This window comes from Pomacea canaliculata, linkage group LG5, assembly GCF_003073045.1.
Source record: "Pomacea canaliculata isolate SZHN2017 linkage group LG5, ASM307304v1, whole genome shotgun sequence".
NCBI classification, from domain to species: domain Eukaryota; kingdom Metazoa; phylum Mollusca; class Gastropoda; order Architaenioglossa; family Ampullariidae; genus Pomacea; species Pomacea canaliculata.
The window spans coordinates 8,292,864-8,305,612 of NC_037594.1; the positions used below are offsets into that span (position 1 = coordinate 8,292,864).

The 12,749-nt window shown below is 43.5% G+C and overlaps 1 protein-coding gene and 1 long non-coding RNA gene across 2 annotated transcripts; both read left to right on the top strand.

The window, feature by feature from the left end:
- The first annotated feature begins 2,466 nt into the window (after nt 1–2,466).
- LOC112565311 lies at nt 2,467–8,710 on the top strand. Its single transcript, XM_025240701.1, has 4 exons — nt 2,467–4,069; nt 4,356–4,589; nt 5,044–5,241; nt 6,589–8,710. Exons 1-4 carry the CDS (start codon nt 3,920–3,922, stop codon nt 7,726–7,728), a joined length of 1,722 nt encoding a protein of 573 aa, XP_025096486.1. The 5' UTR covers nt 2,467–3,919; the 3' UTR covers nt 7,729–8,710.
- Nucleotides 8,711–11,144: 2,434 nt separating this feature from the next.
- On the top strand, nt 11,145–12,272 carry LOC112564493. The gene is made up of 2 exons (XR_003099230.1): nt 11,145–11,235; nt 12,064–12,272. It is a non-coding gene; the product is annotated as an uncharacterized LOC112564493 (long non-coding RNA).
- The last annotated feature ends 477 nt before the right edge of the window (nt 12,273–12,749 follow it).

A 12,749-nucleotide genomic window follows, 5' to 3' on the forward strand; every position in this document is an offset into this window, starting at 1 on the left:
CTGCTTCAAATAACAGTTCATCAATTTTTTTTTTTTGCTTTCAGATGGGTAGACCTACTCAATGTGTTTAACCAAATAGCTAAATAATCTTTCGTCTTTCAGCATTTTCTTGAACAGAACAAACATGGTGCATTATTTGGCATTTGCAATTGTATGTGCTCTACTTGGTACTGCACAGCAATTTGGTGCATTATTTGGCATTTGCAATTGTATGTGCTCTACTTGGTGCTGCACAGCAATTTGGTGCATTATTTAGCATTTGCAGTTGTATGTGTTCTACTGCAGGATTTTGTTTACTAGCCTATCCAAGTAAACCTACCTTGCCTTTGTGTGGCAATATACTTGTTGATTTAGCTGCAAATTTAATGAAGCATTTTAGAAATTACTTTTATTTTCTATAATAATAGTGTTACAATGGTTTGCAAGGAATTGTCTAATAAAATGGAATAACTAGAATTTAACATGAAAGTGTAGTATGTAGTATATATTTCAATCAAGAATGAAGTTAGCAGTTTTCATACGTTGCATTTTACCAAGAAAATGGGTTATTGTGCATGAAACTACTATCAGTTATTGATGAAAATTGTTTGAAAAATGAAAACATACAAGTTTTCCAAAAAATGTTTGCAAAACCTACACACTGTATTTTTTTCACTATGTCTAAATGTTTAACACTATTTGATGTTTCCATGATCTAATACAAGCTTACATTCTAGTCTTATTTTTCAATTTACATGCATGTCTTCATTTTGGTTTGCATGCCACAGAGCATACATCATAATCCTCTCAAAAATATTTCATTAGACTATGCTTATAAAGCAGAGGTTTTATAACCAGAGATTATTAAACAGCAACAAGTGGACAAATCAAATGGTTGATTACTCACCCCATTTGATGAACTCTTGCTTGTGTTTTTGCTGAATGGACGCAGGAAAGCGTCAAGTAGTGAATACCACTTCCACTTTATTCTCACAAGATCATCCCTCCCTGCCCAACTCTTCCCACTTCAAAAAGACCTCGATTTCTTTTATAACCATTTGGAAGTCATTTTATTTTCGCTTTTGTCATCTCCACTGCAATGAAGAAAAAAATATATAAAGTGTGCAATAATATGTCTACTACATATAAGAAATAATCATGAGACAGCATAAACATTGCAAACAATAACACTACACATGCACTTACATATTTGAATTACTGCATTTAAAAAATTTAAACAATTTTCACCAGTTCCCAGTTTAAACATTATGCAGAAAATGCATAGAAAAATATATGCTACCAGATCTAAAGATTAATGATCAAAATCTAATTCAAACAACTACTCAAATATTTCACCGCGAGTTGAGTTATTCGCAAGTTACATTGCCAGACAAAATCAGATAATTCTATGTCCTTGGCTAATAGTGACAATGTTCAGTGAAACTGATGTTTTTAAAATTTGTAGAGTTAAGGTAAATGACGTTCATGGAAACGTTTAATTTGGAACTTTCCACTCCATTCCATGTTCATCGACGTTGCTATAAAATAATACGACTCTCTTGTTTGTTGGCGATCGTGATGGCTTGCTATTTTAAAATTATATAGGGTTTTCCTGGCTTCGGGAAAGATCAATTAACAATAAAGTGTTTTGGTCGTTCGTTTCTGCCATGTTAGGTGGTCGATGGCCTTGAAAAGTGCCGGCCAGTTTGGAACCGGCGATTACACCATTCCAGAATTACAGAATATGTGACTGATATATGATTGGAGAACAAATCTTTTTCTAGAGAAAATATATTGTTTTTTGAGTTGTCGATGTCCGTCGCTATCAAGAATCTCGTCACAGACCGTCCACGGATGATCGAGCCGACACTGAAGAAAGTAGGTCACTGTCGACTGAGTTATTTCAGCTATAATCTAACAGCTTCATCTCATCAACACAGTGAAAATGAATGTGGCTTGAATGAGTTAGCAAATTAAACACTTACCTTCGTTGAAAACTTTTATTTCTGCAGCGACTGATGCAGACGACAAAAATCTTTTCATCGTATTATGTTCGGGATAACTCGCCGATTTCGGAAAGTTTCTTCCCGAGTTGCGCCCCTTATAGCAGCCGCACAGCAGCACAGCGGAGACGACGCCACCAACGACAACGACATCGCGAATGCTAATAGCGGGTAATCTGGCACCACAAATACCACTGCTAGATTCCTTCTCTGCCGCTGCAGCTTAACAGTTGTCCCAGACAATGGACCACAGCGACGATTCCAAACAGCAGCGATGATTTGTCAGCTGTCCTCAGCAGAGGACCACAAGCTGGACCGGTTGCACGGTGGGGTTCTTATAGTACTTAATTACTTCAATTACTTAGTTTATTCTTTCCCCGTAGGGCGAGGGCTAAATGAAAAAAAAAAATCTTTCTTATTTTACCTCTCGTTAATAAAACATTGTCATTACCAGCCGCTGCCTTGCACCTCTTGTTGTAGACTCCTTTGCTTGTCTGAGAGAATTAGCTTTATGCTTGCGCCACACTCTTTTCATACCGCAAGTGCCAGCAGGCAGTGATGAGCGTTCTAACAGAACGCCCCCCTTCCTTTTTCTTAGACTTGCTGCCTACACTGGAAAAATCACTCGGAGAATGTCATCTCCTCTGTAATACGAGGGAAAAGGCCCAGAATCCAAATAATCTACCCTAAGACCCATCTGACTAGGGGACTCCCAGAAACAAATGTACCCTGCCCCGACGTTTATTAAACTAACCACATCCCATCGCTGAAATACATATGACCTACCCCGCTACCCATCCCTAGCCCACGATCGACCACATCGGTGAGCGCGACCTGCGATTGTGGCCACAACCGGTCTAGCTCACCATTTACTATCGGCGTCCAGTTGATTACAATTCTTTATTTACGAGGGGTAAAATAAGCAACATAACAAGAATAGAGAGAGAGAGAGGAGCAATCTCTGCTATCAGCATCGTCTACATTTTAATGCACGACCTGTTGTCTTAAGAAAATGACTACGTGACCTGAGTGACCTCTTACACCTCTTCTCACCGCCGTCTATATTTCAGTCTCGTTGTCTTCAGTGATCATCAATGTTACCTGTTGACACGCATGTCGGTGTTATGACGCAAGGCGTTGTATGTTAATGACGACAAGTAAATTCTACGTCATTTTGATTGTCACGTGGGGTGGGGAGCGGTAACCTTTATACTCTCTAGTGCTTGGCCTGCCTGTCGACCGTTTACTGGGCTGTTAAAAATACAGGAGAATATCTGTAGAAACAGACTCTCAACTCTGACAAAGATCTCACCTTTGCATTAGGAAATGAAGAAGGAAAGCGCTTTACAAAGGAATTCTGAAACGGTAGTAGAAGCTAAGATGTCAATCCAAGATTTCTCCAAAATCTTACCAAAAAAGAAATGCCGCTTGTTGTCGAAACCTAGCCTTGACCAAGACCCCAGATATGACGAAGCGCTGGCCAGGAGGATCCCAAAGCTGCCCGTCATATCCGTGCTGGTCAAACGTCCCTTACCTTACAAGCCACCGGTAGAGGTGGTCAAACCGTTCACCTTGGGGCTGCAACTCGCTGTGGATGAGAAGAAGCAGCCATTGACACTCTACGAACCCTTCAGTGGATTCACGAGGAGAAAACTGGAGATATCTCAGCAGCCGTGGTGCCAAAATGCCACATCTCGCAGGGAGCTGGCAAAGCAGGAGCTCGCTCTCCACGCCTGGGAGGACCGGCTAAAATCCGTAACCAGGGAAACGGCCTGGCTATCCAAGAAATTGGCCGACCTACAGCCGAGCTGCTGTTCAGCACACCGCTCATTCTACCGCCACCAGAAAACCATCGGGGCAGGTCGCTCGGACCAAAACATGACTTTCCCAAGGTTAAAGACCAGGAGAGGTTCTATCGTTCAGACGCCTTCTTCTGGATGCCACATAGGGTCGGGCCCGCCGAGTTTTCCATCGACTCAACTCCCACATGGACGGAAAGAAAGTTCTACAAGCCACCTTTGACTATCGCACGGCCTCGTCTCGATGACATGCTGCCCTCCAGCTTAAGGAACGTGAAGAGGTATCAGGTGAGAAAAAGGGGCAAATAAGGACGCGGGACTACTAAGAGGTCGCTAATCAGTGGTTATCGCCTTACAGCTGTAACGGGTGAACTTAGGCACAAGTATATTCAAAAGCTTAACAGCGATAACTCCAGACTCACACCTTCATTCGAACTTCCACTTCCACAAAACAAACACACACACACTCTTCCTCTTTTTCTCACTGTAGATCAGGTTAAGACATCTGTAGATGGCAACTATCAAACCGATCGGCTGCAGTGTGGTGTCATGCTGCTATGCTCTTGAGCTTCAGGATCAGAAAAGAGCCCTAGCGCACCTCGAGAAAATTGTGGTTAAAGGTGCAGCCCTTGATATGGTACCTGGAGGGCTTCCCCACCCATCGTTAGTCACCTTTTCACCTGACGACGACCAAAAGAAAACTGAGGAAAAGAACCCTCCGCATGAGGCTTCATCAGACTCTCTCGACAGCTCAGCCTGCCTGATGGTGGAGGGCACCATGTACCACTGGGGTGAGCAGTGCCCACAGGTACGTCATGTGGTAACCTGTAATAAGGGCTCTTATGCCTTAATGATGATGATGTATTAGCCAGAAGTTAGAGAACTGGGTGAAGGTAGGGGATAATATCTGTTATCCGTCTTTATGAATAGCAGGCTACTTTTCGCAGTATTAAGTCAGTAGAAGCAAATAAGCAGTACAGATAATTTATTTTAGTGAGAGGATTTCTAAAGATTGCAAAATAGAAAACAAAAAAGCATCAACCTCAAACCCAAAAATTCTTGTTTGAAGATACGATCGTAGATATTCTGAATAGCGTTTGTCGACAATAAGAGAAAGCAGCTATGACTGTAATATATTAACGCAGGTATAGCTGGTTGGTTGGGTTGACAAATTTATTACTACCAGTCTCGAAAATAACACACAGATACACACACATAGTAGTCTGTGGTCATTCACATTCACTGTGTGCATGCTGCTCTAGGACCTCGTGGAGGTTGGCTTTATTTGCCGGGCGGGAGAGCGGGCGTACAACGAAATCCGGCTGGCCAACATGGGCAGCACCGTCATCCGGTGTGCCTGGGGCAAAGATGTTCACTCGAACCACTTCAACAAGGAGCACTACTCTACCGAGCACTTCATTTTCAATTACTCCGACCGCATTCTCTTGCCGCATGACTTGGTAAGCGCCACCTTTGACACTATACTTGCCGATGATCACGTGATATGGTACCTACATTGACAGACTGAGGGGGTGTGAGCCCCGTGTTCGGCATGTCCTGTCAGTTTTTTGTTTGGTCGCATTTATTGTAAGGACTAGGGTCATAGAAAGATGCTTGCGCTGAGACAGAAGGACTGTTGGGTACTGAAGTAGCAACTAGCTTGACACAAGCGTTCCAGCTCATTTCCTGTGTTTTTCTCTTGTTTTAAAGGTCAGGCTATTTTAACTTACCATGTTAAAATGAAACAGATTAGAAAAATAAAGGACAGCATACGAGGGACGGAAGAATAAACAACAGTACTGACAAGTATAGGAAACACACAGAGGCACCGAATAACAAGAACTGAGAAAATCGTGATTCAGTAGAGAAAGACAAGTAGGAAAGCAGCAATCAGCGGAAAGTGTGTGTGTGTGTGTGAAAAAGGACTATAATTGTGTGGACTGTGATAAAAGTAATATAACCAACATGTCAGTCCCTGATGGCTACGTAGGGGTGGGCTAGTCGTACAAGAACACAACAACGATGGCATTACTACATAACCGTAGATTTGATTCAGAGTTTCACTCGGCGGCTGCCTGCCGTCTCTCCACTCTCACTTCCAAAATCGAAAAGCCTTCGTCAGCTGTAAAGCTACACTACTTATTTTATCTTCCGTTGAACGTTCCAGAACCAATCACACCCCTTTTCCCATTGTCTCGTCATGACCTTTCTGAGCCCCCGTGGTCAACCCCAGCTCCCTGTCTGGTCATGGTCTCCCCAACTGGCTGAGGCAACTTCGTAATTTCTGGTGTAACAATTGGTCCACTCGCCAGTTGCCACGGGTGGGCAGTTCAAGACTGGCTATTACGTGCGCAGGTGGCGTGAGAAAGGGACAGTACTGGGAGCTGTTCGACCCATACACGCTACAAAACAAAGACATTACTTAGTACACTAATAGAGGGCTACAGTAATGCTCAATGAAGAGGTGTGTTTTCCGTGCAGATTTGAAAGCTTAGATTGTAAATAGGTGATGGTTATGGAAAGGGAGTTAGCTCCATTATTTTTGCAGCAGGAAGGTGTTGACTGGAAGTAGGCTATTGTGAAATAGCCAAGCACGGTTCTAAATTATCCTTAAAAAATTCTGTCTATAAGAAAACAGGGTACAGGTCTATTAAACTCATTAAAACAATTTGAAAGCGAGATATGTCTGTTTCACATGCTTTGCTCACCGCAGTGATTGTTCGACAGCATACACGAACACCGCTTTCAAACGGATCATGGGGTGTTAGTAGAGTCCATGAAAGTAAATTTGAGCTGTATTCTCGCAGGTAATATTGAAGGTGCAGTTCCGCGCTGACTACCCAGGTTTCTGGCGGGAAGTCTGGCACCTGAAAACGGTGCCTGCTTTGGGACCTGGCGGAAGCAGTGACATTCCAATCAGTCTGTGGGCAAGAGTCCTGCTTGACGACAACGACTGTCGACGCAGGGAGCTGGAGCGCCAGCTGGACGTTCTCGCTATTAAGCGGATTGTCGTCAATTATAGGGACCAGCTACTGAGGAACCTGCCATATCGTGATCACAAAACCATCCTTCGTGAGCGTTTCCCTGTGACCGATGACATCTTCATGGTGGACGACGTGAAGCTGTTCGAAAAGGCCAACCCCGGCCTCTCCTACCACGGCCACGCAATGTTCACCATTGTGAAACTCTACAGGAAGGTACAGCGCCCCTCAATTCATATGGACCTGATGGAGGGCGTAAGAAATGTTATTCTGGACAAGTACCCAAGAATTCTGCAGAAAGAGGAGGAATCCTGCAAAACGTTGAAAACGTCGAAGGCTAATTTCGCGAGGAAAACGAGCATCTCTACAGTCTCCTCCACCGCAAGCCGAATAGCAGAAGAAGTAGATTCAAGAAGAGTACGGTTGTCCACGAAGAGTCTTCAAACGACGTCCAGGACACACAAAGTACCAAAAAGGACCGAGGTAGATTCGCTGCTAGATGGCAATTTTCCATTGGAGCGAAGAAACATCACCGTCAAGGGGCTTCACAAGATGATAAGAGACCTCGACGAAAGGTTGGAGGTAAAGAACAGTATGCTTATGCAGCTGAACCAGGCGGTGAGCGACATGAGCTTTTATCGAGACCAGTCGAATGTGAGAAATTTCAAGCACATCGTTTGCCGGACGATGCTCTGCCAGGCTGCAGAGGACGTGGCTGGCATCGCACAGCGGCTGAGGCACGACATGAACCTGGACTTGCGGACGGAGAAGCTCGGCAGCGAGACCCCGAGCACTGGAAGTAACACCACCGAAGTCGAAATGGTGACGCCAGAAGTGGAGAAACGACGTCTGCCTCCTAAGCTGTTGAACATTAAAAAGAAGCAGATTGCGAAGGTCGATGGCATTAGAAATTCGGGTCCATTAGGCAGCTCCAGAAGGACGAGACTGATGACATTACATCTATGACCAGCACTATCGAAATCCCTCCTGCAGACTCTGAGGTCACCGGCCAGCGCAAGATGTACCGGACAGTGCTGTCCGTGCTGGTATACGAGCGTGTTGAGCGCCTTCTGCTAGACCTGCTGCCCTTGATGACGTGTGATGATGAGCCACAGCCGGACCCGCTCAAGCCCTGGTCACAGCTGTGACGTGCACGTCGGGGCCGCCATTTTTTCTGTCTCTGTTGGAATGTCTTCGAGTCGCTGACTATCAGAAGTTGATGTGAAGCCGCATTAGACAAATGTCGGACCTGACAGGAAGTTTGGTTTTGGGCAGCAGAGTAATTTTCACACTGCGAGAGATGTCTCAGCGTTTGAAATCTTAATTGGAAGTATTGTGGTTTTCTAATTAATACCTGCAAAAATTGCTTTAAACGAAAACAGATATAGAGCCTGACAACACTATTTCATAATTTATTATTTTTTTAGCCATTAATTAAAAAAAAGCAGGGGTCAAATGTCGTGAGTTCCATAGTGGACTTGGAGTGGCTTCGCATGATCAAAAGTTTTAAGGTAAGGATGAAATGTGGATTCAGCAAACGACCAAGCGCTTGGTGTAGATACCCGATGTTCTCACTGTTTAGTATGCATGGCACGTGATCGAGAATCTAAAGTGAAGATCCAATATTTTGGGTATCTCGAGACCCAGCGCATGATGGCGAGACCCAGTGCTGTGGGTAACCAGCCTCCAGCATGTCAATGTTCTGGGTATGTACATCACATGCTGCAAGCCAACACCCGCCTCCCACCGTCAGACGTCACCTCACAATGTCTTGCTGTCCGGAGAGGAGAGACTTTCATTGAACATTTCGTCCTGTGCGGCATACAAGTCTAAGGCGAGTGATTCTCATCTTACAGCACATGAATGCAGAGATTACAAAAACTGTTGTTGTTGCTTATTTCGTTGGATAATATTCAAATATTTATTTGTACGCATTAAAAGAGATTGAAATTTCTTTCTGATTTTTCTTTTGTTTGTCCCGAGTTCTTTCTCTTACTGTTTTGTGTCTAGTGGCCTTCCACCCCTACACAACAGAATAAGCGACAAAAGAGAAGTAAAGACAGAGAGCAAGAATGAGAATTAGAGTGGGAATAGTTAACAGTGTATAATAGAAGTATGTTTCTCATCAAACCAGTTCAATGTTTCTACTACTTCTACAAGATATGATGTCTTCCTCCAGATCACCCCGTCAGATTCACTCAGCTTCATAGCCCCCCCCCCCAGTCAGTCCTCCCAGCCCAACAAATGAAAGCAGTCATGGGAACATTGCTATCAAGATGTCTTTATATGACTTGTAGATAAACTGATTGTGTGCCGTTATACAAGCCTTTTATGGCCATGTGCTCCTCGAGGAGTAACAAGGAATAAACTACAAACTTTTTCTTTGGTCAGGACTGTCACATGACCCTTCTGGCTGAACCACTCACAGTCAGCTCACACAGCATTCCCTTGTCCAGACAGAGGTAGAATAAAATTCAAGCCGCAGATGCAGTACACTTGAACTAATGTCACACGAATGATGTAGTGGCACTTGACGACTCACATAAAAAGACTCCTAAGGCGTCAGGGCTGGCGATTACAAACCCTAACCCATCAAAATAGAAATGCCTCGCAAACACCGTCCCCGCAGTCATCATATCACATACCTGCAAAACCAATCATATACCTGGTGTGCAAAAACAAATAAATGAATGCACAAGAAGTTACATATTTCCCTCCTGGCGCCCCAGGTTAACGAAGTGGGTCGCGGCTTACTAAACGGTCCATAAAGCGAACGTTCGCCAACTGTGTCGTCTGCTGCAGCAGGGATGTGTGTGAGGAGAGAGCAGGACTGCTTCAGGTTGTTTACTACATGACGCACCTCACGGAGCATCAAAGGTAGTCACAGCTGGCACCGATCAACAGGTAGAAGGTGGTTCTGTACAGGCTATGTATTTTTTCTCAGTATCAAAAATTCAGCACAGGTGTTACAACTGTGTGTGGATATGTTTTAGTAGACGGTTTATAGACTAGAATCTCAGGTAAGTGGTCCTTATATCCACCTTCTATATAATGCGCCTGACGTGCACCCATGTAGGAGTGCTACTGTTTACGTAATGCGTTCTGCGTTGTTTCTGAAAGAAGTGAACCTGTGTCCAAACAGCATCTGCGCTTCTATTGTGTGCCCTGAATCTGCTGGCATGAAGCATTATGTGTTGATCTGCTTTATTTTCTTGTCAAACGAAGTGTGTGTGTGTATATGTGTGTGTGTGTGCGTGTGTGTGTGATTTCTTCATTGCAGGGTTTCAATGGATGCGGATGACAGGAGCACCAAATCACATTTTGAATATTAACCATAGATTTCACAGTTCATTGTTTTTTGTCGGCCACCAAATTTGCTTATTTTACTCAGAGTGCGAAACTCCTTCGAGGACTTGTACAAGTAAGGCCTCAGGATGTCCACTTTTGGCGACATCATCAACGATGAGTCAGATGATGACAGCTATGTCATGCAGGTCGCCATCAACCATAAAAATAAATAATAATTAAAAATTTCAAAGTTTAAGTTTTGTTTCCTTCTTCCACTGTAATAGTGTATTGTACAGTGTCTAGTCACTGATTTGCTGTGTACATATTAAAATGAAGAGAAAACTACTTTTCTTCGAGTTTTTCTTTTAAAACAGGAGACGAATGAATAAATCGATGACGTCATAGAGAAATTATACCGCGCTGTACCATGCCATAGCATTCCATCTCATCTCATCCCACATCACTGCCTACATATCGTTTTTTTTAAAGAACGACCTTTTTTCTGTTCTCCTCGCCAGACCTGAATAAAGGTATGAAATAGCATTTATTTTGTATACGCAGCTACATACCCCAGGTATATTTCAGGAAACTGTCTTTTGTACATCTACTGGGACGCTGCCTTCCTCGCCTGCAGTTTCGGACAGCACGTGGTCTGGACCCGTGTAGACATTACACTGAACACGTGTCCGATTGGGCAAGATCTGAGGACCTGCCTCTACCCGACGGTCAGGAGATACACCAAGAGGCAAGCCATCAAGATTGCTTCTAGTCTCTGATTCTTGTCATCTCTTCATCTTTGTTTCTGTACACTTGTACTGCTGCACGCGCGCGCGCACACACAGTGAGTGTTCACTTGGGAGTTTGTAAGCTTAGTAATAATGGCACTAGGTGCTTTCTTTAATAAGACTACGTTCAGCTATTGATTGTAAATGACAAGAAAGGTGCAAAATAATACAAGAGAAGGAGAAAGAAGAAAAGAGCAGATTTTACGAACTTTTAGCTCTCATTATACCTAGCTAACCTTTATTTAGCTAGCTTATCATTAACTAACCTATGTGACTGACCTCATGTTCAGTTAGCTCACTTGTATTCCTTTACAGGTTCCTGAAAGAGAAATGTCACAGAGAAGCTGGTTTAGTCACCTCCCCCCATTCCAGGTAGTCCGGATGGGCTACTGTCATAGAGGTAACTGTCTAACGTTTGTCTACACATCTGGATCATTAAATTCCATTTTTAACGCGTCTCCATTCTTGGGGGACATTGGGTGTCTTAGTCTGAGAGGCTGAGCTCTTCACGTAGGTCACGTAAAGCAAGACACAGGTCAGAGAGAACAGATTGGATGTCAGACAATTTAGGAATTTGTTTTTCTTCAGCTCGTGTTCTTTTTCTTAAACTTCATCACGCGTTGATTTAGCTTTAGATTTGGGAAGCTGAGTGGATTAGAGTGATGTCCCCTCGCTTAACTGGCTGGAAGGGGCAGAGTTCTGTTCACTGAGGTTCATGTCCGTTTGATCAGTGAACGTTAGCATGTGTTGGGGGCTCATCCGTCGTTTCAGTGGGACTGGCGGGTCTGTTGGATTATTCAGACCTGTATTTGCAATGGAGTGTATTCCGGCCTGTATGACATGTTTGATGTTTGGCCTGCGGATGTTGTGTGTAGACGCTGACCTTTGACGTGGTGTAGCGTCTGACGTCACATTATTTTCACGTCACAACATGGCAGCTGTGAATCGTCTTGAGCTTGTCCAAAGGGGTACTATACAGCCATCTTGAAACTGCAGTGTAGTATTATTCACGGTGTGGTATAATGAAAGAAAAATGCAGAAAAAAACGAGAGAAGACATTTTTTCTAAATTATAGCAATCCCAGCAAGAGTTATCCTTTATTTCGTCAAAGCAACATTATGCAACAGCAATACAATTATTAATGAACAGTAATTGCCATCATTACAGTTAGACGATTCCTTAGTGACAACCCTGACGCTACCCTGGTCTTTTAATGCTTTTTCCACAGGGACAGTGCAGGTGGAAGCCGGTGTCATCTGGGCGACCTTCTGTTATAAGAAATGGAGTGGAACCCACATCTTCCTTTCTGTTCGCTGTCAAGAGATGGACAATTTTTTTTAACAGTCGGCACAAAAAATATTGCCATGTTTGCCTGTGTGTCGTGAGACCCTGTTTGTGAAATACGTCCTGCTGAGATATGTCAATAAAATGTCGCACGTGACGTCAGATTATTTGTCAGTGAGTTGCTCGCTTTCAAAAGTTAGGAACACTTCGTCCGTTGGCGTATTCCCTGCACTTGTCGTCACGCCCAAATGAACATTATGTAGTTTTGTGTTGTAAAAGGTGAAAAGGATGTCCCTAAAAGTACAAAACTTTTATTTGTCGACATCAAAAGGCGACATAAACACATCGTGCGTCTCACTAGACTCTTTTTCTTTTGACTGTGATTAAACACTATTCCCGGAGGCATGATTGGAGTGGAAGAGGGTTGGGAGGTTTACTTTACGAGTTGTTTCGCAATAACCACCGAAAGTGAAAGACATTTTTAAAATTAAACAGAAAAAAGATTATTTATCGTCCTTTTAACAGACCAGGAAGCAAAAATTACACAAAGAGGAGCACGCTGAGTGTTGTAAGATAAATTATGACGAAAGCAAAACAGTTTTAAAACGATGGGAGATTTATCCCGTAGGT